The 27,835-nt window shown below is 42.9% G+C and overlaps 1 protein-coding gene across 4 annotated transcripts in view; it reads right to left on the reverse strand.

The window, feature by feature from the left end:
- LOC143639759 (protein Shroom2-like) overlaps positions 1-27,835 on the reverse strand; it is a 129,799-nt gene that overhangs the window by 66,059 nt on the left and 35,905 nt on the right. For all 4 annotated transcript variants that reach the window (XM_077107819.1, XM_077107816.1, XM_077107818.1 and 1 more), the window contains exon 2: positions 2,158-2,309. In XM_077107819.1, the coding sequence (XP_076963934.1) occupies positions 2,158-2,309 (152 nt within the window). The remainder of the gene's footprint in view (positions 1-2,157; positions 2,310-27,835) is intronic.

Genomic DNA, 27,835 nt, shown 5'->3' on the forward strand with positions numbered 1-27,835 from the left:
CGTTATTTAAAGTGTGTTTGAAAATAAATTTGTTTGAATAAACTTTTGTTTTTACATATTGTTCTACATGTTAAAGTATTAAATCCTATGTAAACTTCACAATCTGTACTCCCCTTCTTTAAAGGAAACTGAGTTGTGAAATGCAAAGTGGGGGTTTTACATAGTGGCTCCCATCAGTCCTTCAGGGCAAAAGTTTAGGACCCTTTCCTGAGAGTCTTTTAAATACCTACCCAGCTAAATCAGCCAGCAGGTGCCCTGTGGCCTCCTCTTTCCCTCTCAGGTGGCACTGATGCTTTCCTTTGAAAAGGCTTCACATTATAGTACCTCTAATTGAAAAAAGAATTATACATATTGTACTTCTAAACACATGAAATGATGCCCAGTTTCACTCATAGTGACAGAAATTCAAACATACGTGATAAAAACAATTTTTCACCTATCACATTCATAGAGAAAAAAACAAACAGAAGACTCTGTACAAGATATGATGCAGAAAAACAAGTGATCTGAGGTCTCTAGAATGTCTATCAAAGTTCACAATGTATTTATCTTCTGACTCCAAAACTCCCCAGCCAGGAAGTCAGATGCACAGAGAGACCCCGGTGACACAAAACTTGGCCACTGTGTTGACTAAGCTGATGTCTTCCCCACCAAAGAGAGTCAGAGGACACCAAAGAATGAGTTTCTATGTTTTAAAGGCTCTGGCAGCCTGGAGCCAAGAGGATAGAGGAGACAGAAGAAGAGGAAAACTGCCATCTGTCTGGGGGATGAGGGATGATCCACAGAGATGGTTCCAAACACATCTGACCTCTGCAAAAATAAGCTTCTCTTCCCATCATCATCCCTTGTGAGTCTAAGTGAATCAACAGATTGCCTTCCAAGCATTAATGAGGTGGCCCCCAAGGAATGACAGCGCCTCTCATAGCCCACTCCCCCCCGCCCCCCCAGAGGCTCAGAAACTGCCATTTTGAGTTACAAGGACTGGTTGAAAGGGTCTTCAGGAAGAACAAGCACCTCTTAAAGATGAGGAGGATAAATGAAGGAACATATTCCCTTCCTCATTTCTGAACCTCCACCTTAGATGCTGTTTGAGGCAAACAAAGCGCGCACACACACACACACACACACACACACTCTTCGGAGTATGTTTTCAAGTCTGTGCTAAAATGTTGAAATAAATGCTTGACTCAATTTACTCATTAAAATTTACTTTCAGGGATTGGGGATGTGGCTCAAGTGGTTGCCTAGCATGCGTGAGGCACTGGGTTCGATTCTTAGCACCATATAAAAATAAAACAAAGATATTATGTCCACCTAAAACTAAAAATTAAATATTAAAAAAATTTTTACTGTCGGCTTTGGAAGAATGTATTAATTCTGTCAAAAAGGACATGCAGATACTTGCTTTGAATCAGCTAAATATAAAATGTAGAGAATGATTCCTAAGAAGCTCTTGGGTGGTGCCCAGGAGTATCATGTTCGTCCCTGTGTGTGAAAGCATCATATCCCTGAGTGCTGAGAATCATCCATGCTCCTACCAACAATTTAGTTGGTAGGAATAAGCATCTTGCTCCCCCAGACCTCAGAACAGTACTAGGCCTCTGGCTGCTGGGCAGCACCCTCTCTTCCCAACATAAAAACTAAAATCAGCAGCCTGCCACCTTGTGTAAACAGAAGGCAACAACATATCATCTCACTGGGAGCACAAGCATAGCTTTCTATCTGCAAAGAAAATAATCTACATATTATCCAAGAAAAGATACAAGAACTCAATAGACTTAATTTAAAAAAAAAAATTGGTGTTGGGTTCATTTTTTGCGAAGGAATACAGTCACAGCCCTTCACCTCCAAGTTTCTGCATCCCTAACTTCTGATGGATTTTTTATTTTAAAGAAAGTGTTTGCACACACACAAAAAATTGCATCTGTACTAAAGATCTACAGACTTTCCCCCATCATTCCCTAAACAATACAATATAATAACTACTGACAGAACATTTACATTATGTTAGGTATTATAAATAATCTAGACACCACTTAAAGCATACAGGAAGGAGGACGTGGGAAAGCTATATGCAAATATCACACCATGTAGAAGAGACAGAAGGGACAGACACTTCTGCTTATCTTGGTAAACACAAGGAGGCACAGATCTTACCTTTTGACCACCAACTTAAGGGTCTTATGGGATCCTTTCACCAGACAAATAGCTTCCTGTCTAAACCCTGAGAGACCAATGTCATTGATGCCCACAATCTCGTCTCCAGCCAGCAACTTGTCCACAGCTGCCGCTTTACTTCCTTCTTCAATCTGTAACAGAGAAAGAAACATATCCCATGAGCCTCACGAAGGAGCAAGTGATTCCTGAGAAAAAGCGAAGAACCCGGAATGCAGCTAGAAATGCTACATGCCCTGGGGTACATGCAGCTCATGGGTCCTCCAGACTGGCTTCAGGATTACCACAAGAAAAGGACCCATTTAGGGCAAGGAAGTCTGGAATGACCAGGGCCCCTGAGGCTGACCAATCCCCACCGAGCAGACCAGTGATGCATGAACACACTGTTTCTTTCACCAAACCATTACCTGGACTGCCTCCCCACAGAAGTGGAGGGCTTTCACTGAAGGAAATGGAAAAGTTCAGAAACAACCATAATAAAAATAGGGACTCCAAAATTATGGATTCATTTTCTAGATTTCCTTTATCCAAACAAAAATTTTGGACCATTTTTATTATTCACAGAACTGTACAACCATCACCACTACCAATTTCTGAACATTTCCCTAAGCCCATAAGAAAGCTCAAGCTCATTAGCAACCACTTTCCAACCCTCCCAGGCCCTGGCAATCACTATAAAGGGACTTTCTGTGTCTACTACAGATGTGTCCAAGTTGGAAAATAGACATAAGTGGAATCGTGAAGTATGTGGCCTTTTCTGTTTGGCTTCTTTCACTTAGCATAATGCCTTCAAGGTTGATCCATATTATTGCATGTATTAGTACTTCATTTCTTTTTATGGCTGAATTAAATTCCATGGTATGAATAAGCTACATTTTGTTTATCCATTCATCAGGTAATAAACAAGTTTGTTTCTACTTTGGGCTATTAAGAACGATGCTGCCATGAACACTGGTGTACACATTTTTGTGTGGATACTTTTTCCATTTCTGACATATATGGACCTTGCAGTAGAAATGCTGAGTCCTACAGTAACTATGTCTGACATTTTGAGGAACTACGAGACTAGTTTCCAAAGCAACTGCAACACCTCCCACTGGCAGTGCATGAAGGTTTCAAGTTGTCCACCTTTGCTAGCAATGACCATCTGTTTTTTAAGAAGGTCTTAGTCAGATTATTATACTAAGCTGTTTATACTAAGATATTTACTACTCTGCACTAAACAGTGTACTCTGAATATGTCTTCAATGGCTCCTCAAAAGCTTGAAATGTGGATTTGGGGATATGGGTTAATGGTAGAGCACTTGCACCATGTGCACATATGCTGGGTTTGATCCCTAGCACTGTGCACACAAACACACATAAGCACACATACAAAAAGAAACAGGCTTGAATAGTCATCCATTTGATGATCATTTTCATCCTGAGAAAGACTGATCTTAACCAGACAACTCGGTAGCAATTCTCCCCAGTCTACCTGAGCAATTCACCTCAGTTGATAAGCCTATTTTCTGTACAAGTGGTTGGCAAACTGTGGCTAGCGAGCCCAATCCAACCAGCTGCCTTCCTGCTTCTGCTGTTGTTGTTCACAATTAAAGTTTTACTGGAACAGAGCCACACCTACTTATTGACACACTGCTACCAGGCAGCACTGAGTCCTATGAACCAAAAAGGCAAAAATACTTACTAGTTGAATAGTTCTAACAAGGTCTGACAACTCCTGTTTTACCTCTCAAAGCTTTACAAACTGTGAAGAAACCCAATAGGAGTGCAAGAGATGCTTCCAGATCATTGGTATAGTTTGAAAGTTCAGGGCTCCATGATTGTAGGCCTCAGTTAACCTGAGGATAACCTCTCCAAAACTCAGCCCAAAGTGCTCATGAAACAGCCTACAATGGAAGGGCCATGACTCTACACATTTTCCTGAAATCCTATATCCCAGGACAACTAAATTCTGAGGCTAAAAAGCAATTATTTGCCGGACGCTTTGGCACATGCCTATAATCCCAGTGGCTCAGGGAGCAGAGGCAGGAGGATCATGAGTTCAAAGCCAGCCTCAACAAAAGCGAGGCGCAAGCAATGCACAGTGAGACATTGTCACTAAATAAAATACAGAATAGGGCTGGGGATGGGGCTCAGTGGCTGAGTGCCCTGAGTTCAATCCCAGGTACCCACCCCCACTCCCAAAAAAGGCAATTATTTGCTGCAAGTCAGTGTCATACATATACAAAATTGGAAGAACTAACAAAAATATGAAGCAATTAGTTCCACTCACACTGGCTTCAAAAATAAAGATAATTTTATCCCAATGTCCTAGCAGGTAGATTGCAAGTATATCCACCTGCCCAAAAGTGCACTCTCAGCCATCTCAGTCAAGATGCACTTGGCACCTGGTTTTGAAACGTCCCATGCAAGAGATACAATGGCCATCCAGGTAGAAGAGCTAGTGGGCAGCTGGCTGGCTGGGGATGGGACCAGGGAAAGATTGCCTATACTTGGGTAACCAATGATAAAAAGCACTTAAAGCCTGGAGTTGGGGTTGAGGGGTACTAATAGAAAATGTCCAATCAGAAAACAGACCATGGAGGATAGTTGAATACCCAGAAACAATCCTAGGCCCCCAAAATTAGTGGAAGACAGAGTACCCCAAATCCCAGAAGATATATGTGAATAAATGAGTCATGGAAATTCACCCTAACCCAAAGTACATGAGGCAAATGAAGGGAGAGTGACACTGGCTCCAGGGAGGACCCCCAACACTCAAGCTGGGTCACTCGGGTCACTGACTAAAGTCAGCCTGCAGAATCCTGATAAAGAGCCCATTTATCCAGTAGATATCCAAGACCATGATGGGTGGGCTGAGAAACAACCTCGTGTTGATTTTGCCTTTAAGCAATTACACATTCCAGATGGAAACAACCCGAATGTCAATCAACAAATGAATGGATAAGTAAAATCTGGAATGTATACACAATAGAGTATTATTCAGCTTTCTTAAAAAAGGACAATTTGTTACATGGTATAACATGGATGAACCTTAAGGGCATTATTCTAAATGAAATAAGCCAATCACAAAAAGACAAATACTGTATATTCCACTGCATGAGGTACCCAGGAGTCAAACACAGAAAGTAGAAGGATGGTTGCCAAGGGAAGAGGAGGGAATGGGGAGTCTGTGTTTAATGGACAACAAGTTTCAGTTTAGGAGGATGGAAAGTTCTCAAAACAGACACTGGTGATGGGTATACAGCTGCAATTAATGCCACTGAATTATATACTTAAAAATAGCACCAGGCATGGTGGTGCATGCCTGTAATCCCAGCAGCTCAGGAGGCTGAGGCAGGAGGATCATGAGTTCAAAGCTAGCCTCAGCAACAGTAAGGCACTAAGCAACTCAGTGAGATCCTGTCTCTAAATAAAATACAAAATAGGGCTGGAGATGTGGTCAATGCTGAGTGCCCCTGAGTTCAAACCCTGCTACCAAAAAAAAGGCAGGGGGGCTAGGATTTGTCTTTTACCATGAAAAAATACATTCTTCAATATTTAAAAACAAGAAAACTATTTCCCAGTGTAAGAATAATATGTGGCAAACAAGTGGGTCCTTCTCCCTGATATGAATCTGGGTATTACAAGAAAATCTTTAGGCAAAACCATGATGGCTAGAGACTTGCAGGGTCTTGGGATCGTTTTGAAGCAGGCACATTACCTGTGTCTGACTCAACCTTTACAGCTGGGGTTCTCAGTCTCATTCTCACAAACACTTGTTATAACAAGTCCTGCGAGACGATTGCAGAGTACTGCCAACTAAGGACTCTGTTCACCTACACTAGAGAGGATAATATCTTGTTATTTCTCATCTGAAAAGCTCCCTACAGTTCCTCCACTAGTAATGAAGATCACTTTCCAAAATATCCACCTGCCTTCTCAAACCACACTCCACCGACATTTCCCAACAAAAATGTTTGGATTTGGGAGATAAAGTAGTATCCCAACACCCATCACCATCAATGGCTTCCTTGCCAAGTATCTCTAGGATATTTATTGTACTCATGGAGGAAAGTACTCAGAAATGAAAAAGTTTGCAAAACTTTTGCTCTAGACACATCTAACTCTAAAGTTCTGTTGAGTTAATTAGGCTTGAACTTGATGAAGAACAAACCTAAGTTGGTACTGGTTTTCACAGGAGAATACTATAACTGTCAGCTTTCCCATGGTAAATACAACATGCATTACAGGATTACAAAATGATGCTTATTGTATTCTAGGCTGTGTCTGTCTAATGTCTAGAATGTTAAGAGTCGAGCATGGCGCACTCCCCTTCTTGAGTCACTAAGAAAAATCCTTAGTTTTACTTGTTCTAATTCCAAAAAGTCCCTCTGCAAAGCCAGGAGAAAAATTAACCCACACCCATATCGGTCCATGTACTCACTGTGGGCATGCACGGACACAAAGCACCAAGTTCATAGATAGAGCTGAATACTGTTTTCTTAGTTATTAATTGGTATTCTGTATGCAAAGCTCACTTCTATGGCCCCAATTAAGAGTTAAATGTCCTGAAACATACAGAATGCCTCACTGCTCTTCTGAAAATCTTTTCCCTGGGAACAGCAGAAAGAAAACAGTTTATGAAAGTCCTTTCCAGAACAAACATTTTCATACTTCATGGAACATGTGATGCAGGCAATCAAGGAAGAAGACCCACACAGGCCAAAGAATCTGGATTCCTATAGGGAACCGTGATTCCATGCACTGGAAGGAACCATGTCCAGCACACTGGGAATGTAAGGAGCCAGGTCCACCTCTGCCTTGGGATGGATGTGAAAAGGCTCTGTGAACAGAAAGCACTGCGAACAGCCACTGGAAAGGACGAGCTTGCTGAGGTAGACTGGGGAGGACATTCCAAAGAGGTCTTGACCTGAGAAAGGAGCAAGGCAGAAAGCTGAGGTGTGCCTGAGGGATGAGTCACCAGACAGACTGCAGTGTAACTGTAATTCTGTGTGCGCAGGGGTGTGTGGCAGAAAGTGAGAAGACTGAGAACTGGACCTTGAGTCAGAATCTGGAAACTACTGTGCAGGCAGAGGGAGCCGATGACAGGAGGCAAACAATGAGAGAGCAAACTTCTCATGAAAGCCTCCATTTCTAGACAATTAATCTGTCGTTACACTCAGAATGGATTTCTTTGGCAACAGTAAAAAAAAAAAAAAAAAAAAATAGCAAGGAAGATAAGCCTCATGGGTACCAATGCATAAGTCTTTGGTACTCCTGAAGGATGGAAACAAGGCTCTGAACCAAGGCAGGGAAGAGAAAGGACTTCTCTAAGGTAAGCAAGGCTTGTGAGGAGGTGAAGGAAGACCTAGTAACCTCATCCATAGTGTTGGGAGCCTGAGGGATTTGCAAGATCACAGTGACCAGAGATCAAAATGAAAGATGCATGAACAACTTTGTTTTCTAAGACTAACATACTTCAAAGCCCACGAATCACACCTGCAATTTATCAGTTCTGATGCTTGTGAGAATGGTTCCAGTTTCCAGAGAAGAATCTCACACTATGACCAGGCCTTTTGTTAGACAGGACAATCACTGAAGTCACCTCCTTACTATGCTTAATTTAATTCTCTTACTCATTCTACTTGAGACTGGTTCCTTTAGAAAGGAAACCTGACTCATCCAGGAAAGGCAGCAGATGACGAAATAACCTGACTAGTCCTCATCCACTTGTGCTCTGATAACAGAGAGCCCATGGAAAAATAAAAACCCCTGCCCAGTGTGTCAAGACTAAGAATAGCAATTCCTGTCTTCCTATTGCAGGTCCAGCAGCTGGGGCAGAAGAGGCAGAAGCCAGGCAGCGCTGATTCACAAAGATTCTGGTGTGCAGGCACGTAGCACTGTCAAGATGTCCAAGAGGGATGTCCACTCACTCCACCTGAGGGCCAGAGAAAGGAGAGCCCAGAGGAGGCCGGTGAGGCTGCCAAACTGACGACACACATGGAAATGAAGCCAAAAAGGCAAGAGGAAAGGATGCATCTTCAGACAGGAAGGTGCAGACAACATGGAAAGGGGCACAAAGGGCCAACTCAGGCTCTATCTATAAAAAAAGAGAAACAACTATCAATGAGAGTGTAGCCATAATGAAGCAGGAAAGAAGTAATGTGCTTAACATCAATACCCTGATTCATCAGCATTCCCCATCTCCCTTCCTGAGCCAGAGGAACATATTTACCAATTGTTTTGTAAATGTGAGTCTTTAGTGGCTCTAGAAACTTTTTATTTTTTCCTGAGCTACTTTCCCAGCAACTTTTTATTTTGAGACAGAATATTGCAAAATTGCCCAGACCTTGCTAAAACTCAAGATCCTCCTGAGATGCTGGGACTACAGGTGTCTGCCACTGCACCCGACTTAGAAACATTTTAAAGGAGAGAATCCTGCCTCACCCCCGCCCCTTTTTTTAAAAGTACAAATGCTTTCTTTTTCTCTCTCTCCCTGTTTTTTTTTTTTTAAGAGGTTAAAGTCATCTGGTTGTTTATTTTTTGGTACAACTAGAAAACAGAGAGATATTGAATTTGGCAAGGCTTTGTCCTAGGTGTCAGGTTAAATGATCACAGATAAGGAGGTGCAGTTTTTATACCCTGTAGTACAAAGTCCCTAGCAATGTACATTTAATACATCCTGAACAATTTAAGTGGTTTCTAATCCCATGTTGTTGCTACTGTTGTTTTAATATAATTGTTTCCTAGAGAACCTGCCCCTTCACCCTACCTCTCCTGGTCAGAAATACGTGTACCCTAAAGGGCAGCCCATTTTCCTGATCATTTTGTTAATACGCTTCAAAGAATAGAACTTTTTAGTTTGGGGTTGGGGGTGTAGCTTGGTGGTAAAGCAGGTGCTTAACATGCATGAGGCCCTGGGTTCAATTCCTACTGAAAAGAAGGGAAGCAAAGGGAAGAAAGAAGAGGTAGGAAAGAGAGAGAAGGGGAGAGGAGGAGAGAGGAAGAAGGAAGAAGGGAGGGAAGGGAAGAAAAGGAAAGGAAAAAAGAAAATTTGAGTTTGTAGTATTAATGATAACATTGTGAAGTAACTTATGACCTAACAGTTTATCAACATCTGAAGAGACTGCTTCCTGATATCCTCTTTAGGCAAACTTGGCTTCAGATTTTAAGTTGGAAATTTATTCCTGTTAGAAAGAATCACAACTACATGGCACTTTAGATTTTTGAAGAGAACATTAAGAACTGTGTACAAACTGGAATGTCTTGTGTATTGATCTTCAAAGCAACCCATAAACTATTTCCAGTCACTGTTTTTGTTTTTGCTTTTCAGTGCTGGGGGTGAAACCCATGGCCTGTACACTACCACTGAGCTACACCCTCAGCCCAACCAACAAAATCTTAATTATTACTAATTTTTAGAAATTCTTTTCTTTTAACTTAATTTAATTTTAGTTGTTGATATAAATAAATAAAACATAAAGTGCTATGTGGTGCTGAGAATTGAACCTAGTGCCTCATACATGCTAGGCAAGCGCTCTACCACTGAGCTACAACCCCAGCCCCCAAAATCTTAATTATGAAAAGAACAAAATAATTCCATTCTTTACAGGTGACCAAACAACATCAAAAAAGCAAGAAAAATGATAATACACAAAAAACATCCACCTCAGATGTTTTAGAACTAGATAATCCAATAGGCATTTAGTCCAGAGCTTAAGAACATCAAAGTCTAGGGGCTGGGGGTGTAGCTCAGTGTTAAAGCATGTGCTCAGCATGTGAGTTCAATCCCTGGCGCAACGTGTATGTGTGTGTGCGTGCACACACACGCACGCACGCACGCACACACACGTACACACACACAAAGACAAGGTCTAACGATCTTTTCATACCTCCCCCAAATCAGGGCTGGTCATATCTCACACACACACACCCACACCTGCAAGACGACAAGGATGGTTGATAAACACAGAGAGGCGAGGGAGATGACCACAGGGGAAGCCATGGCTTGAAGATCAGCTCAGGTGCAAGGAGGGCATGTGGCTACCAACAGCAGCAAGGGAGGAGGCCATGGGGCCTCACAAGACAAGCAGAAGAGATGGAGGCTGTAGAGACTGCAATGAGTCAGCAAAATGGAACTGACTGCTCAAGGACTGATGGTGAGAACTAGGTAGGGGTGGAACCTGGCCTGGCCAGAAGGGCAGTCTCATCACCCAGCCCAACTGGACAGGAAACCAAAGAGGAGCATGCATTCAATGCCAAGGACTCACAGTCTCCACCGGGAGCAGAATAAAGCCCAGAGCTGTGAGCCTCCGCTCCAGGTGGCTTTGGTTTGAGGGTCTCAGGACTCAGCAAAGCCCATATCAAGTCTGCATCAGACTCCAGAGTGCAAAGCCAAGATCCCCCAAAGAGACAGCTCACAGACGGTATCACTGAGGAAGCCTTCTCTGAACACCACTTTGTGTTAGAGGAAGCCACAATCCTGAGGTGAATCTACTTAAGGAGAATCTTCTCCAACTCCTTTATAAGCTGAGCACTGCCTCAGCTCCAAATCCAGGACTCACAGCTGAAGGTGCAGGAGCTACCTCCAGGCCTGAAGGGGAACACCTAAGGAAGGAAGAGATCCACCGCCCACAGTACCCGGCCCCTCCAAAGCCCAAATTCAGGTCCCAGAGGCCTTCCTTGCCCACGCTGTGATACTGGGTTGGGACTTGGAAACATTTCTCCTGAGCCTGTGACTGGCACCGGGTTAATGTTGTCAGCAGGGGGCAGTAGAGGGACACAGAAGGAAGAAGGGGCTGCCCACTTCCATTTCCGAAGTGTTCTCTGCCTGCCTCAGAGGGACATGGCAGTCAACGGGCCTTGTGGTGCTAGGTAGCTTCCTACCAAGTTCCACTGGCACCCCAGGGAATTTTAATAACAATTCCTCAGGTGGCTTTCCAGTGGGCCCCACCCACCGCCCAGCCTGCTTCCTGCTGGCTCACCAGCTGGCCTAGAACCCTCAGTGAATTTCTCCAGAGGACCACAGTCCCACACCTGCCAATGAGATGTGAAAATGGGCTTTGGAAGGATCCAGGGTCACAGTTCCAGATTGGTCCCTTCCTCAGGTGCTCTGCCTGGGTCCTGGAAGTAGTCAGTGCCTTCTCCTTTATTATATGCCTGTACTGTTTAAGAGTTCTTCCCCGGCCCCGTCCAAAGTTATACCAACAATATTTTTTAATTCATAAACTGGGATATAATAAAATAAAACTTATATTCTCCAGATGACAAAGTTAAAGAGTACAAAGTGAAGTGACAGCTTGGGAGAAACTAATTGCCTCATATATAACAAAATACTGTAAACAAGAAAAAGACATGGATGCCAAAGAAAAGGTGAGAGACACAAGTCACTTTACAATAGGAGATACATCTTCAATAATCAAAAGAAGCTTAATATCTTTAGAAATTAGAGAAATGCAAAATAAAATCACATCAGAGAGTAAACAGTATAAATGAAAATAGAGAACACTGAAGATGCAGTGTAAATTTTTATCTACTTGTGGAAGCTGGCCATTGAAAATGCTTGATGACCCCATACACACCAGGAACACAAGTTCATAGAAATCATTGCATGTTAAAAGGTTAGAGTAAACAGATGAAACCCAGGGCCTGGAAAAAAGGGTATATACATTTAGGAAGAGATAAATATCAAGGATGAGGAATTAAGAGCTCTCATTACCTGTGGTTGTTACTAGTTAATAATGAGTAAATAATAAGTAATAACCTGTCACTGTTCTTGACTATCTTATTTAGTGATGGCCTCTTACTACGTTGCCCAGGCTGTCCCTGAACTCCTGAGCTCAAGTGATCCTCCTGCCTCAGCCTCCCAAATAGCTGGGACTAAGGCACACACCATTGCATCCAGATAACAATTCTTCACACTGGGGGCAAGTAAACTGACATCAAGGGCCACAGAATAAATAAATACTTTTTGCTTTGTGAGCCACACGGTCCCTCCCCCTCCAGCAATTGCTCAAGCTTGCTCTAGTAGACAATTAGCAAGTGAGCATGGTGAGATTTGGCCAATTCATCTTGTCTTGATTTATATTAAACACTCCTTGTTTCAATTACTGTGTGGTTTGTCTCCTAACTGGAACTGGACTGATACAGATTCCATGAGACAAGTGCAATACCAGACATGCACAGGGCACCCTGGTGACAAAGAAGAAGAAATAGATCACAGGGTGGGGTAGGGACTGTGTATCCTAGAAGGCTTCAAAAAGATGGAGTGATCTGACACTTAAGACCTGCCTCTACATGACTTGGGGAAAGTTACTTAATTTTCTTTAGTACTGGTTTGGTCACCCAAAAGTGATGATAAGAGTTAGTTGTCTTATATCCTAGGATAATCAGGGAGATGAAAGTAACATGTTGCAAATTCCAAAGCATTGTACAAGTGTATTTATTTACAAATTATTTATTTATTATTGTTATAATTTATTTATGTCCAAACTGAGTCTGGACACTTGTGGAAGATATTTCACTCTCAGATTCAGTGACACATTATCAGGTTCTTGCTAGGAAAATAGTTTACTAGAAAGGGAGAGCTCTCCGTTTACAATCTCCCAGATATCTAGGTAGAGTGGTTCCTAAACTCTTTAATGTAAGACTGAAGACAAAACAAAACAAAACCAAACCCCAAAGCTTAGTTATCCTAGATATTCTTACTATTTACTTTAAACATAATGTAATGTTTTATTTTCCTTTTTTTTTTTTAACCTACTACAGCATTTTAGGAAAGAGTGAGCACAGAAAGTAGCAATTTATAAATGGAACATTTTGTGGAAGTGTAGCCTAAGTGGATTAGGTAGAAACCAGGTCACATTTTCCCCATTTAAAGAAGAAAAAAGAAAAGACATGATTTAAAGGGCAGTTAAATTTTTGAGATATAAATACCTTTTTAAAATACAAAATGAAACTGAGCACAGTGACACATGCCTGTAATCCCAGTGACTCAAAGCTGAGGTAGGAGGATCAAAAGTTCAAAGCCACCCTCAACAACTTAGTAATGCCCAGGGCAACTTAGTGAGACACTGTCTCAAAAAGGGGGGGGGGTGCTGGGGATGTGGCTCAGTGGTTGAGTACCCCTGGGTTCAAATCTTGGTACCAAAAAAAAAAAAAAAAGATTTAAATGCCATGTATTTACAATCTAACAATGAATTTTAAAAGTGTGTGCACATCTCCCCAGCTGGCCCTCTGAAAGTACAACATCTGCATAGGTCAAGCATTTATTTGTTAGGTATAGTGTCCAGCCATCCTGCTAAAAATGGGAACTATGTTTTCCAGAATCTCTGTCCCTGTAGGGTTCTTCCTTAAATTGGTCAAAGAGGAAGCTGCCCAAGAATGAAAGGCAAAAGTGACACAGCAGACAATATATGCCAGAAGTCACATCACAGTCACACAGGGCAAGAGGTGCCCAGGCAGGCATCAGCCTGTTGTCATACCCCCTGTTCTACAACCCCTTCTTCTTCCCAGTTCGGGGTCCTATGACAAACCAACCATGACCAAAGGCCCACCAGGAGATGCTGGCTCAGATGCACAGAAGACTGGGCTTTCCTTGGGCTCCCTACAGTGTCCCTTCCCCAAACTGATGGGTAGCTACTCAAATACACCAGTTAGTAACTAAACAGTGTGGGACCCTCCAACACTGCCCTGTGGTCCTTCTCCCACAATCACAATCACTTTATTCCTTTTAGAATCTCTTTGCCCCACAATATTCAAAGTGCCAGTACTTCCTGACTGACCTCTGGAAAGAGGTGGCCTGTCCTGTGGGCTTAGCCAGATCATGCAGCTGGCAACATGGAACAAGTGCCGTAGGTAACATATCCAAACTCCAGAAATGTAACTAGGTACAAGATGCCCAAAAGGGAAAGCACATCTATTATCTCTTTGTATTTCAACTGTGCTTTAAAAAAAAAAAAAATCATATAAATTTGGTAGCATTAACTACAGTTGCATTGTGGTATAAGAGATCTCTAGAACATTTTTACCTCACAAAACTGAAACCATATCCATTGATTTCCCCATTCTCCATCACCCCAGCCTCTGGCACCCACCTCTCTACTTACCATTTCTGTACAGTTGCTATTCTAGATTGCTCATATAAGTGGGATCATAGAGCATCTGTCTTTTGGGACTGACTGGGTCATTTCAGCATAACTCATGTTACAGCATGTGACAAGACTGCTTTCCTTTTTAAGGCAAATAATATTCCACTATATGTAATGGCTGCATTTTCTTTATCTATCCATCTGCCCAGGGATATTTGGACTATTTCCTATTTCTACAAATCTTGCATACACGGTAGATGCATAAACTAACACAACAAATTGAACTAAGCCAATGGGTGCGTGTTACTCAGCCTCTAGTCGCTGTAACAAAATCCCTGAGATAATCAATTTAAAGGAAGAAAAGTTTTATGTTGGCTCACAATTTCAGAGCTTTCAGTCCTTTGGCCCTGTTGCTTTGGGGCCTGTGGCATGGCAGTACCTCATAGTAGTGGCACCTAGCAGAGGAAATCTTTTTAACTTATGGCAGCCAAGAAGCAAAGAAAGAGTCAGGAAGGGGCCAGGGTTCCAATATCTCCTTCAAGGGAACACCTATACTGACTTAACTCCCTCCCACTGGGCTCCACCTCTTAAAGGTCCCACATCTCCCAATTGTACCACAGGCGGGATACCAAAGCTTCAACACATGAGCCTTTGGGACACATTTAAGGCCAAATAAGATTAACCAAAAGACCCATAGAAGAATATTTGTATCAGTACCATCTATAATAGCTCAACACTGGCTACAATGACCAACAGCATTTGGATAACCAAACAGTGGAATACTTTAGATCAAGCTTTTCCACCTTGGCCCTGGGGACTTTAAGGCCAATGACTGAATGCCAGAGGTGGGGGTTGTCCTGTGCTCTTTTGGGTGTTTAGCAGTATCCCTGCCTATCTCCACTAGAAGCTAGTATTGAGTGCACAACACCCCCACCCTGCCTAGAAGTAACAACCACAAATGCCTCCAGATATCTCTTAGAGCACAAGATCACACCAGTGGGGAACCACTCCTTTAGAGAAAGGAGGGCATATTAGAGATGGTCAGAAAGGCTCATGTGGAACAGGAAAAACAAAACCAAGTTGCTTCTAAAAGCACCTTTTACCATGGAGGAAGCGGGCGGCCACTGCCTCACACAAATCCTCTGCAAAAGACCAGTTTGGTCCAGGCCAAGTGGGGGCCACAGTGTTTAACCAATGGCAAACCACAGTGTTTGTCATTCCCATGCAAAACAGGCCTTGTTCTGGACACCATCAACCCTGCCTAAACATCACACACTGCAACAATGAGCCTCTGTGCTTCCTCCCAAGAGAAAGTGGTCTTTCTTGACTGCAAAGCTTTGTTTACCAGATCTCCTCTGGCCACGCCATCCATCCCCATCACTGACATGCACATGCTCTTCCTGGCTTGCCCCCATTCAGTCCTTAGAACCCCAGGTGGGCCCTTGAGCTTCCACTATGGGACAGGGCTCCCTCCTCTGTGGACCACCACCAGCCACTGCTCCTAACGTGCTTATGCTTCTTGCCACCATAAGACTGCCATCTCTGTAAGGACAAAGCCCAAATCTTATCTTTGTTCCTCCTGTGCTATATACTTGTCCAGTGCAATGTAATAGGCGACAGTTCAGGAAAGAACGAAGAGAGAGGAAATGAACCAGCAAAGATAAGCAGAGTTCCTGTCTAAAGCCCAGCTTTCATCTCACAACCATGGGAGGAAAGAGAAAAACACCATCATGGCCCTTTCAAGTAGGTTTTAGGGCATCGAGACCCTCAAGCAGGCTTCCCGCCAATCTAGGAACACAGATTTGCCCTGCTCCCTGCCCCTTTCTCTTTTGATGTATGAGTCTGGTCATTTAAGTGCCTGCTTAAATAGAGATGGCTGGAATTACTTAAATCTACAGTTTTCAAAGTGAAAACACAATGTGAAAGAGATATGCAATCAAGAAACAGGAAGCGGAGCCGCTGGGTGCGAGAACATAGTCTCCCTGCTCCTCTGCACAGAGGGCTGTTTATTTTTCATGGACATTCACATCCTACCACTATTCAAAGGCAATTCTGGCCTTGAGACAAGCCAATGCTGCCTAGGAGGCATTAACAAGGGGGAACAGAGCGAGAATCCCTCACCTTTCCTTGGAGTGAACTCGGAGACATCCCCTACAAGCCTTCATCTTTCTCGTGGGTAAAATATGGATGACCTCACTCATCACAAGGGCTAGCTTTCCTTTTGAAAAATTCTTCAGCGATTCCTGTTGTAAAGCCTAGTCAGCAGAGCCTAAGGAAATGGAAGAAAAACAAGGAGTTCTGGGTTGCACGGGCAAATGCTCCTGGGGTTAGTAAGGGGCTGACATGAGTGCAGGGGCCGGGCATACAAAACACACAGCCCAAGCAGTGGGCCCTGTGGGCAGTGGCAGAGTTCTGCCATCACAGGGTGTAGCTACCATCTAGTACCATGGGGCTTAACTGTCCAGGGTAGGCAGGCTTTTCCATTTGTTTAAAGCAACTAAAAATCTGGATGCTGGAGGAGTAAACTCCCTCTTTCCTCAAATTTTAGCAATCTTCACTTTTTAAAATAGGTAAAACCCGAGCTGGGGTTATAGCTCAGGGGTAGAGCGCTTACTTGGTGTGCACAAGGCTCTGGGTTCAACAGCAGAAAAGAGAACAAAACAAAACACTCCCCTACCCCACTTGACCGCCAGCCTACCACCCCACCCTCTGCCACCAATACTCATGTCTGAAGGTCACATATGTGTGACCAACCACTGGCATCCTCTGGTTTGGGTAATTCACATCCTACTCTCAGATGTGAACAGCAGCCCCCTTTATGTTAGAGTCACCAAGGCAGTCATCTCCACATTCCTGTGCTATCTTCTCTGTCCTGGACTTTACTAACCTGCGACCTTCCTGACTCTCCAAAGTTGACCTCTTTCAGAGCTTCAATCAATTCCCAAGTTCTCTGGGATTCCTTCATGCATCTTTTGGAAGTGATGCCCCCTCCCTCCCTCATCACTAATGTCAATCTATGGTGGCTGCTGGCCTGGCTCTCTACTACAGAGACAGAGCCTGCAGGAACCTCATCCTCCCTTTACCCCCCTTAACCCCCCACCACCTGCAGTGAGGTGGCCCACAGAAGGAGGAAGAGAGGAAAGCAGAAGTCAGCTGGGGGCTGCAGCAGAGAACTTTTGTTTCCACTCAAAGAGAGAGACATCTGGGACCACCCTTTCCCTTTTCTCTGGGCTTAAACAAAGACAGGATGCCTGGGGATGCAGCAGCTACCTGTAACCAAAGAAGGAAACCTCAAGGGCCATGGGGCAGAGCCACTGGCCCACCACAGCAGCCCCAGGAGCTGCGGGTGCATGAGTAAACTTGCTGATCCAGGAGTCCCAGTGTACTCTTGGGAAGGCTGGAGACGTTGGTTAGGACAACTGATAACTCTTTTCAGAAAACACTGATATTTTAGAATGGTTCATAATTTTTTATCAATACAAGTTATTTTTCTTCTAATGTCTATACTTTTTAAAACTCACCAGTAAACAGAACAGTCCTAGACAGCAAAACTTTGCTTGCTTTTGTAGTTAAAAAGAACCAGTTAAGGAGTAGAACCAGTTAAGGAGTTAAAATGTATTATTGCATCTAAAAAATAAGCTAAGAAAAACAATGATATATTGTGTTTTCTGTGTTTTTAAGAGTATGACATACTGGGCTGAGGGCGCAGTTCAGTGATAAGAGTGCGTGCTTAGTGTGGGTGAGGTCCTGGATTCAATCTCAAGCACCATAAAAAGAGAAAAAGAGCAAGATATACTGTATCTGCCCTAAAATTCTACCAGTTACAATGGATTATGACATTTGTATTTATTCAATCCCTACATTCTTTGCTGGCAAAGAAAAACTGTTGTTCCTATACATGGGGGACCAAGTAAGAAGATGCCCAAGTCCCTTAAATAAAATGGCTTACTATTTGCAGGCAAGCTATACACACCCTCCTGTAGACCTTAAACCATCTCTAGGTCATTTATATCATTTAACGCAGTGTAAATGCCATGTACATAATTGTTAGACTGTATTGCTTAGAAAGTAATGACAAGAAAAAAGTGTACATGTTCAATACAGACAATTTTTTTTCTGGATATTCTGTTATCTGAGGCTAGTTGAATCTATGGGTGCAGAACAAAGGGATATGGAGAGCCAAGTTTTACATGCAGTGGGACTACCTGGAGGCAGATTTTTCAGTATGTTAATGAACACTCATCAGCTCATCAGTACTAGTATTCAGGCCAATTCAATGCTAGAATCAAACAAAAATAGCCAAGTTATTATCTAACTTGAAATCCTCCAATTAAAAATAGCAGTCTAAACAGGACAAGACTGAACAAAAACCAGAAACCCTTTGTTGGTTTAATCAGCAACTAATTCTGATGTGAAAAACCTTAATTCCTCAGAGATATATTTATTTCTCCCATTCACGGTTTTGGAATTAAAAAATAATACTTAACTCTTTAAAAAATGGCTTGAATTAAAATTTCTAATTCTTGTGCCTCAGCTAAAGTGGAGCAGCTGAACAAGGTTTTTATGTGCTCAGTGGGTAGGGAGAGGCTGACACCTTCCACCAGGAGGGCAGGACTTGCTTAGGAGTCACTTCTACTTCATCCCAATTTATTTTTTTTTTAATATTTGTTTACAGAAGTAATTGGACACAATACCTTTATTTTATTTATTTATTTTTATGTGGTACTGAGGATCGAACTCAGGGCCTTGCACATGCTAGATGAGCACTCTATCGCTGAGCCACAACCCCAGTGCCCTCATCCCAATTTAAATACTGAATTATTCATCAGCTGGCCTAAAATATGGGTGAAGTTGGATGTAGTGGCACATTCCTGTAATCCTAGCAACCAGAAGGCTGAGTCAGGAGAATTGCAAGTTTGAGGCCTGCCTCAGGAACTTGGCAAGGCCCTAAGCAACTGAGCAAGACCCTATCTCAAAATAAACAATACAAAGAGGTGGGAATGTGATGTGGCTTAGCAGTTACATGTCCCTGGGTTCAATCCCAGGTAGCAAACAAAACAAAACAGTGGGTAAAGTGTGTGTCCAGCTTGCAGAGGAAGGCAAAGTGATGACCTGTCACTCCAACCCCATGCTTGCACAAATAAGGATGGAGTTATCATTCCTCCTAAAGTCTGTGTGTGTGTGTGTGTCTGTGTGTGTGTGTGTGTGTGTGTGTGTGTGTGTAGTGTGCCGCAGATCAAACCCAGGGTTTTATGCATACTAAGCATATACCCAGGAGCTCCAACTCCAGGACACACCAAAGCCATCTTTAGCAACAACTTTGTCCCATTCCAATCTCCTAAACTGTTCTCATTCAATTCTTTCAAGGACAAACTTTGATGAAAAATAATAAATACATTTATCTGTTAGGATCACTATAGAGATATTTATCACTGTGTTCAGAAAAAAGGGAAACAATAATTACTTTTCACCACAGACTAGAACAGAATTTCTGAGCTGAGTGTGATGGCAACATACCTGTGGTCCCAGCTACTCAGGAGACTGAGGCAGGAGGATCACTGAAGCCCAAGAGTTTAAGGCTTAGTCTGAACAATATAGCAAGGCCCCATATAAAAAACTAGAAGGAAAAAAAAGCCCTGGAACATTTCAGTATCTCCACTGTATTCTTTAATGTGGTTTTCGGTTCTGACATGGAACATAAGAGCCAGAGACAAAATCATTAGCAGGGCACAGTGGCACACACCTGTCCCAGTGATTCAGGAGTCTAAGGAAGGAGGAAGGAAGATCTCAAGTTGGAGGTCAGCCTCGGCAACTTAACAAACCCCATCTCAAAATAAAATTTAAAAAAGCTCAGTGGTAAAGCACCCCTGAGTCCAATCTCCAGTATAAGGGAGGGGGTCATTGAAGAGAACTTTGCAATACTGTGGAATGACTCCCATGGTTCCCTGTATTCTGTTGCTCATCAATTCAATATCGATGTAACTAACTTTCCACAGTCCGGTCCCAATTTCAATACAGTCACCCTGCATTGCTCATACTGAATTTCTCACTCATTCCCTGCTTGGTTTCTCAGAATCCACTACAGCGACGGTTCTAAACATCCTGCCTGCCAGCTTTGATCCCGGCTCTTAAAACAACTAAGAGATGAAGAGGTCAGGCAAGTATTTCCTTCTCAACTCTACAGGAAAGCAAACCAAGGATCACAAAGATAAAGTGACTTGCTGTGACAGTTACCACGTGTGATTTTCACAAGAACAGTACAGCAAGAATGGTATGGGTTTGAAATGGGAGCAAGAATAGAATAAAGGGAGAGGGACTTCCAACCCGTCTGGGTGCCCTCAGCATGTTGGTGTCAAGGAAGTTCAGCTCTCTCAGACTGTGGGACACAGTGCTAGCATTCACTGGCTACAGTCCCTTCCTGCTACAGTCACCCACACAAACCAGCCATCTTATAGAAAAGGCACTCAGAATGGAACCATGAGAGAAGGCCTGACTGAGAGCCCAATGTTCCCCTACAGTGGTAACGACAGATGAGAGCAGTATTTCTGCCCTTAAGATGTAACTGGCCACATCTGAGATTGATTCATTCAAGGAACCTTTGGCAGAACCTCTGACTTAAATCTAATTCCTACTGAAGACGAAATTTGTTTTAGGACGAAATGCTTCATAACAGACATCTCACATTATTGGTTATTATATAGTAGTATATATGGCCTGAAGTGTCAAGGATGAGTCAGATTTAACCCTAAAAGGCATAAAGAAGACTAACGAGCCCTGGAAAAATGCCTTCCAACACAGGATTTCCTTAAAAGGAGTGGGGTATGAGATGGTCTTTATTAAGACCATCTCTTCTACTCCTTCATCTGGGTGGAGATTACAAGGGTGGTTCACTATGTGCAAATCCATCAAGGTCTATGCTTACAACGTGAACACTTTTCTGTATGCAGATTTTATCTCAAGAAAAATATAATACCCTTTATTATGAGCTAAATTGTATAACCAAAAAAAGATGTTGAAACCCTAACCCTAGAACCTGTGTATGTGGCCTTATTAGGAAACAGGATCATTACAGACGTAATTGAGATGAGGTCATCCTGGAGTAGGGTGGCCCTAATCCAATGGCTGGTCTACATTTAAGAAGATGGAAATTCAGACCTGACAGAGAAGTATGTGAAGCCGGAGGCAGAGGCTGGAATGATGGCATCCACAGAGCAAGGAATGCCCGGAGCTACAAGAAGCTAAAAGAGGGAAGGAAGGATCCTCCCCTAGAACCTCCAAAAGGTGACTGGCCCTGCTAATACCTTGACTTCAGATGTCTAACTTCCAGAAGTTTTACTGTACATCTTTGTTATGAAAGCCCTGGGTAACTAAAACACCCTCCCTTTTTGCTAAAGAAAAAGGCTATGAAGAGGCATATGAAGAACTGCTGATGTGGCCAGTGAAATTCTCCAGAATGGGACAAGGCTGTCCCATGCTCCAGCTTTCCTAAGAATCCACAGCTGGACCCCAAGGAGGCTCCTCTCACCCTCCCACTGTCCCACTCCTGGATCCTAGCAGGGGGACTCGTGTGCTTGGCCCCTCCGTGCAATGCTTCTGCCTCCTACCTATAGCAGGAACCATGGGTTCCCTGTGAGCTGGTGGTGCTAGGTTTATTACACCCAAGAAACATAAAAATAGGCTTTCCTCTTAAAAAGAAAACAACCTAAAATCCCACTGAGTCACTTCTTAGGAGTCACTCCTACTTCATCCCAATTTATTTTTTTAAAAATATTTATTTATAGAAGCAATTGGACACAAGACCTTTATTCTATTTATTTATTTTTAATAAATAAATTAAAGCTTTAGACAATAACATTTCTGGTTTGTTTTAAATTGCATGCCAGCAGCATGAGGCACATAGTAGGTCTCTATCATCTATCACTGAAAACATACACAGGCTGGGTCCCACTGACTGAAGGATCAGAGTAAATCTCCAGCTTTCCCCATGGAGACCAAAACACATTAGGGGCCAACCAGTAACCTTGATGTTCTCAGTTTCCTTATCCATAAAATGATCAGCTCAATCTTGGCTATTTTCAAGATCTTTTGGGGCTTTAAAATTTTGTGACTATAATCAATTTTACTGTTGGTTAAACTCAATAGTCTTTAAAATTGTGACCAAGGAAAAGAATGGGCCTAACAGGAGAAAGCCTTTAGCAGACCCAGTTGAGGGCAGGCCTTCAAGGTGGTGAAAATAAAAGAGAAACTTCAGGCCAGGTAGGGTGGCACACACCTGTAATCACTGTGACTCAGGAAGCTAAGACAGGAGGATGGCTAGTTCAAGGCCAGCCTCAGCAACTTATCAAGGCCCTGTCTCAAAAGATGTGGCTCAGTGGTCAAGCACCCCTAGGTTCAATCCTCAGTATCAAATAAATAAATAAGGCTGGTGCTTCAATGGTAGAACACCCCTGGTTTCAAAATAATAATAATAATAAAGTTAAAAGGGCTGGGGGTATAGCTCAGTGTTACAGTGCTTGTTTAGCAAGCATGAGTCTATGGTTCAATCCCCGGCACCACAAAAAAACAAATACAAACAAAAAAGAATAAAGTCTCAGATGTTACAAAAAAATCAAGAAGAAGCCTAACAGATCCTCGCTGAAAAACTCCTGCAGGTGGTTCTAGAATCAAATGACAGTACATTTGGTACCAACTGTCCTCCCAAAGCACATAGAAGAGTGGTGGATCCTTGGATCCATGTGTATGGGTGTGTGTGTAAAAAATATTTACTTATGCATATATGCAATACTGAGAATAAAACCTAGAATGCTATACAAATGCTCTACTGGGTGAGCTACACACCTAACCCTAGGGGATCTTTCATAAACAAGCAGCATAGAAAAAAAAAAATCTAGTTCATTAAATGTTTCAATAAAGCCTTGGCTGAATGTGTTGCCGGGAGATAGCTTGGAGTTTTTTTCAGACCATTCCATAAACCTTTTCATGGGCACTAACCTGCTCCAAAGCATTTGAATTGCTCAGCCAACTACTAGTCATGCCTTGCATTCCAATATATCTTGATCAACTTCATGAGAGGCTGCTTTTAATGAGTATGCCCTTCCTGCTGGACCATAACTCTTTTCTTTTTTCTTTTTTTTTTTTTTTTTTTTTTTTTTTTTTTTGGTGGTACTGGGGGTGGAACCCAGGGCTTCACACATGCTAAGCACGCACTCTACCACAGTTACACTCCCTGCCACCAGACCATAATTCTTTAAAGGAACAGAATGATCTCCCCTAATACAGTAAACTCCTGTTAATTCACAACCAAAAGCTGGAAGTGATAAAACCGACTGGGGAACATCCTCCACTCTAAGCCAGTGCAAATGGCTGATAATTGATTAACAGAGTTTTACAACATAATAAGGTTTGGAAGGTTCTATCTATACAAAAGCAAGGCAGAAGTGGTGTCACAAGGTACAAACTAAAAACTTACAATATGGGGAAACTGCAATATTTTGACAGAGAACACACTGTATCTTCCTGTGTGTCTATGTGAGCACATGTACACTTCACAGGAAAATGCTGTAACAACAGGTAAGGAAGCCATATGTCTAAGTGGCCAGCATCACATGATCTAAATCTCTTTTGCCCCCATGGCTAGTTAACACAGGGGTGATGGGCTTGATATTGAGAGTTCTGATTGAGAGCACCTCTAAAAGTTCAGTTTTCAAAAGCAAAGTGGAATACATTATAATCAAGGAGTCTACAGGACTACTTTACTTCCAGAAAGTAAAGTAGCAAAAAAACAGCGCACCATGTCTGGGGCAGAGACTGGCTAGGGCGGATGCCAAGGTCCCATGGAAGCTGGGTAATATGCTACCAGCTTCCTCCTTCCTTCCTTTCCCACACAAAGACCAAAGTCCAAAGAGTTGGAGAGACCTAAGAATGGCCCAAGGTCCTTCAGCAGGTGAAAAGTATAGAAGGACACTCAACAATAAAAAGAAATCAACTACTGGAACACACGACTTGGACAAATCCAGAGAATCCTGCCATACGAAAAGAACCCACTGTGATAGGGTTTCATGCCGTACAGCTCCATTTATGTAAGATATTAAAAAAACACAATCCTAAGCCAGGCACAGTGGTGTACTTGTAGCGATCAGGAGGCTGAGGCAGGAGGATCACTTGAGTCCAGGAGTTCAAGACCAGAAAAGAGAACAACAGGAGGGATCCATGCAGGGATGGAAATGTTCTCCATTTGACTATAACCACATCAATCTCCCAGTTGTGATGTTGTTTCCAGTGTTTCTAGTGTGGCAAGGGGAAAGCCAGGTAAAGGGTGCAGGGCATCTCTCCCTATTCTTACAACTACATTTGAATCTATCTTCTCAAAATAAAGAGTTTAATTTAAAAGAAAAGACTGGGGTTGGGGTGTAACTAGTGGTAGAACACTACCCCAGCATGCTTAAGGTCCTGGGTTCCATCCCCAGCACTGAAGAGAGAGCAAGAAGAAAGGTGGGTGAGGGGTTGGCAAAAAGAGGATCATGAAGATAGATGGTGCAGGAACAGGATCCACAGCCACCTGGGCTGACCCTCAGAGGCTGTGGAGGGAGCAGGGATCACCTTGCCAAGACCTCCCAACAATAAGCAGAGGATCCCCTTTATAAGGAAATGGGGAAGGAGAGTGTGAGTCAGGAAGCCAAGCACACGGCAAACACAGGCCCACTGTCTGCTCTGTGTGTGTTGCCAGGGACAAGACCGAGGCCTCATTAATGTTAGGCCTGAGTTCTACCAGCTACACCCCCAGTCCTGGTGGTCTGTTTTTGAAGATATGATGAACTCTCCTGAAGCAACAAGTAAGCAGGTACCAATTCACAACTCACTTTTTTTTTTTAAAGATTCAGAAACAGGCATACCAGAGCTCCAGTGTTGTGGCCTGTCATCTGTTGTCATAGACACTGAGGAGGCCGTTAGCAGCATGGTCCATAGAAAAAGATTAACAGGAAGTTACAGTGACCAGAAGAAACAGTGATATAAAGCATATCAAAGGTTCTGCTTCCAGTCTTGGCAAACATGGATGCTAGTTTTAAATCAATACCACTGTAAACACCCAGTCTGGGCTGGGGATGTTGTTCAAGGTAGAGCATGTGCTTAGGTTCAATCCTTAGTGGTCCAATCCTTAGAGTGTGTGAGTGTGTGTGTGTGTGTGTGTGTGTGTGTGCACACACACGCACACATGCATATACACAAAAAAAAAAAAAAAAAAAGAAAGAAAAAAAAAGAAGTTAACAGGATATATTACTGTAGGTACCTGGAAGGAGTGGGGAGGAGAGAATAGGCCTCAGCCCTCCATTGACTGCAGAAGGTCCTTGGTCCAGGGGCCAATAAAGACAACTCTAGGCCACTGATTCTGTGATCCTTCAGCAGAGAAGACATTGTTTTATGGCTCCAAACTCCCAGTCATGCCTGCCCAGCTTGTGCCTCATGGCTACCAGCAGCCTCCTAGGGAAGCTGCAGCAATGGAACCACATGGGTGGGTGACTGTTAAGTCATCTTGTGGAAAAGTGTGTTTAACTTGACCAAGTCACCGTAGGAGGGTTAGGAAGCTGCTGCACAGGGATGCAAGATTCACAGAGGGGGAAGTGGAGATGGGGAGTGGGGAAGCCGCCATATGGATCACTCCTGCCAGCCTGCACCGGCTGTCTCTCCTCTTGGCATCTGGGCCTCACTACCAAGGTAAATGCTCCATCTAACTGGGCCCTTAGATGCATCCAGCTTACAGCACAATTGCTCCCACTGCTTATGGAAGCCTCCCTCCCTGGCCAGTTCAGAACTCCAGACCAGTGAAGCCCAGGAAGCCAGGGAGGGATGGGTACACTGCACCCATACACTGCATTTCCTCTGCACTATCTTCTGGGAGACACATGGGCAGGTCCCCCCATACTGTTAGCTCCTGGCAGATGGGAACAGGGTCATTCGTTGCACAGGGGAGTGATATGAGTGAATACATTTGCTCTGGCCCTTTAGGTGGATCAAAGTAAACAAATGGAATCTACATGTTCTAAGAATATCATAGAATACCTTTCACCAAATGCTCACATGGAGGTATCATATGGGTTCTTAGCATACATTACGATTTAAACCTTCCCTTAACCCAGATGTACTTGAATGTCCCTGATTTTAGATAAAAAGTTTCAGGAAGAAAAGAAAAAACTGGTCAAAGGACAGACAGATTATTCATTCAGCTCTGATATGAAGTAACTCGCTCAAGGTCACATAGCTAATTAGAGGTAGAGCATAAATCAGCCTATAAAGGCTCCTCCTCCTCCTAATTCCTCTCCTGATATACCTGGGGCAAAGGGATTTTTCTGTCCTAGATATTTAGCACTTAAATACTTTTAGAACAAGCTTCTTGACACATAACCAACTTAATTTCAGTCACAAAAATATCCACAAGGGAATACACAAATTTGAGCTGCTCTGTGACCAAGCCATTCCCTGGGGAATCTGTAAATATAGATTTACAGATTTAAGCAACACTAACTCTTTTACTAAACACAGCATTTGGCATAACGCAGGGGTACTATTAACTCGCTATTATACAAGCTTTTCAGGCACTTGGCAAACAGTCCCCAGAATGTTAAATCTATAATATATCCCTTCTTCCACCTCTTTCTTGAGAATTGCAGGTAAGGAGAAGAGCAGCTACAGATGTCAAAAATTAAAGTAAAAAACCAATGATGGCGGGGGGGCAACCATTTCATTGGGGCATAAGTAAACTGAATGGAAGAAATTCTTAGAAAAGAACCAGCAGACACTGTAAATATCCAGGAACCAGGGAATGTCACGTATAGTAGTTTACAAAGGAACCTCAGCACAAGCATTTAGGCAATACATGGGAATGCAAGCTCCAAATCTGCTAGCAAGGACAACAGAACTACATAAAATTAGTCCCAGGTATCATGCACATTGCACTGTGCTGGAGACGGCCAAGGATTCCCCCAAGACCTCCCAGGAACTGCCAGCACATGCTATGCCACTGCTTGTTTGACCAGTTATTCTCGTGATAAAAATCTTTCCCTAGTTATTCCCCTAGTCCTCACCTCCCCCTTTCTTTGGATTTCAACTTATTCTGTCACCCTCACACCAGTGTCTCTTGTGTTCGTCTGTGCTGAATAACTTAGAAGAATGTTACTCTCAGGCCATTTCTAAATTCATATAGCTATTGTGACAACAAGAAAAAAATGCCACCTGCCACTGGCACATGCTGCATTCCAACACACCACAGGTCACTCACAGCAAAAAACTGTTTATGAGACAACATTCTTATCAGGCAGACTAGGCCTTGGACCCTGAAAGTCCTTAAACTGATCCCCTGGCCCAAACAATATAATATGCTCACTCATAATAAAAACAAACCAATCACTAAAGGACCAATAGAGTTTGACCTACAACAATTTCAAGGTCTATTTCCTTTCCATGGGGGCTGCAGGTTATAAGTCTGGTTTGCTAGGCTTATTCTACAAGATTTGTCTGGTTTCATGGATATTGAGTTGAAGCCAACACAAGCACAGAACAATAAAAATGCTTAACAGCCTTAACAAACCAAA

The sequence above is a fragment of the Callospermophilus lateralis genome, chromosome Y (genome assembly GCF_048772815.1).
Source record: "Callospermophilus lateralis isolate mCalLat2 chromosome Y, mCalLat2.hap1, whole genome shotgun sequence".
Taxonomy (NCBI): Eukaryota; Metazoa; Chordata; class Mammalia; order Rodentia; family Sciuridae; genus Callospermophilus; species Callospermophilus lateralis.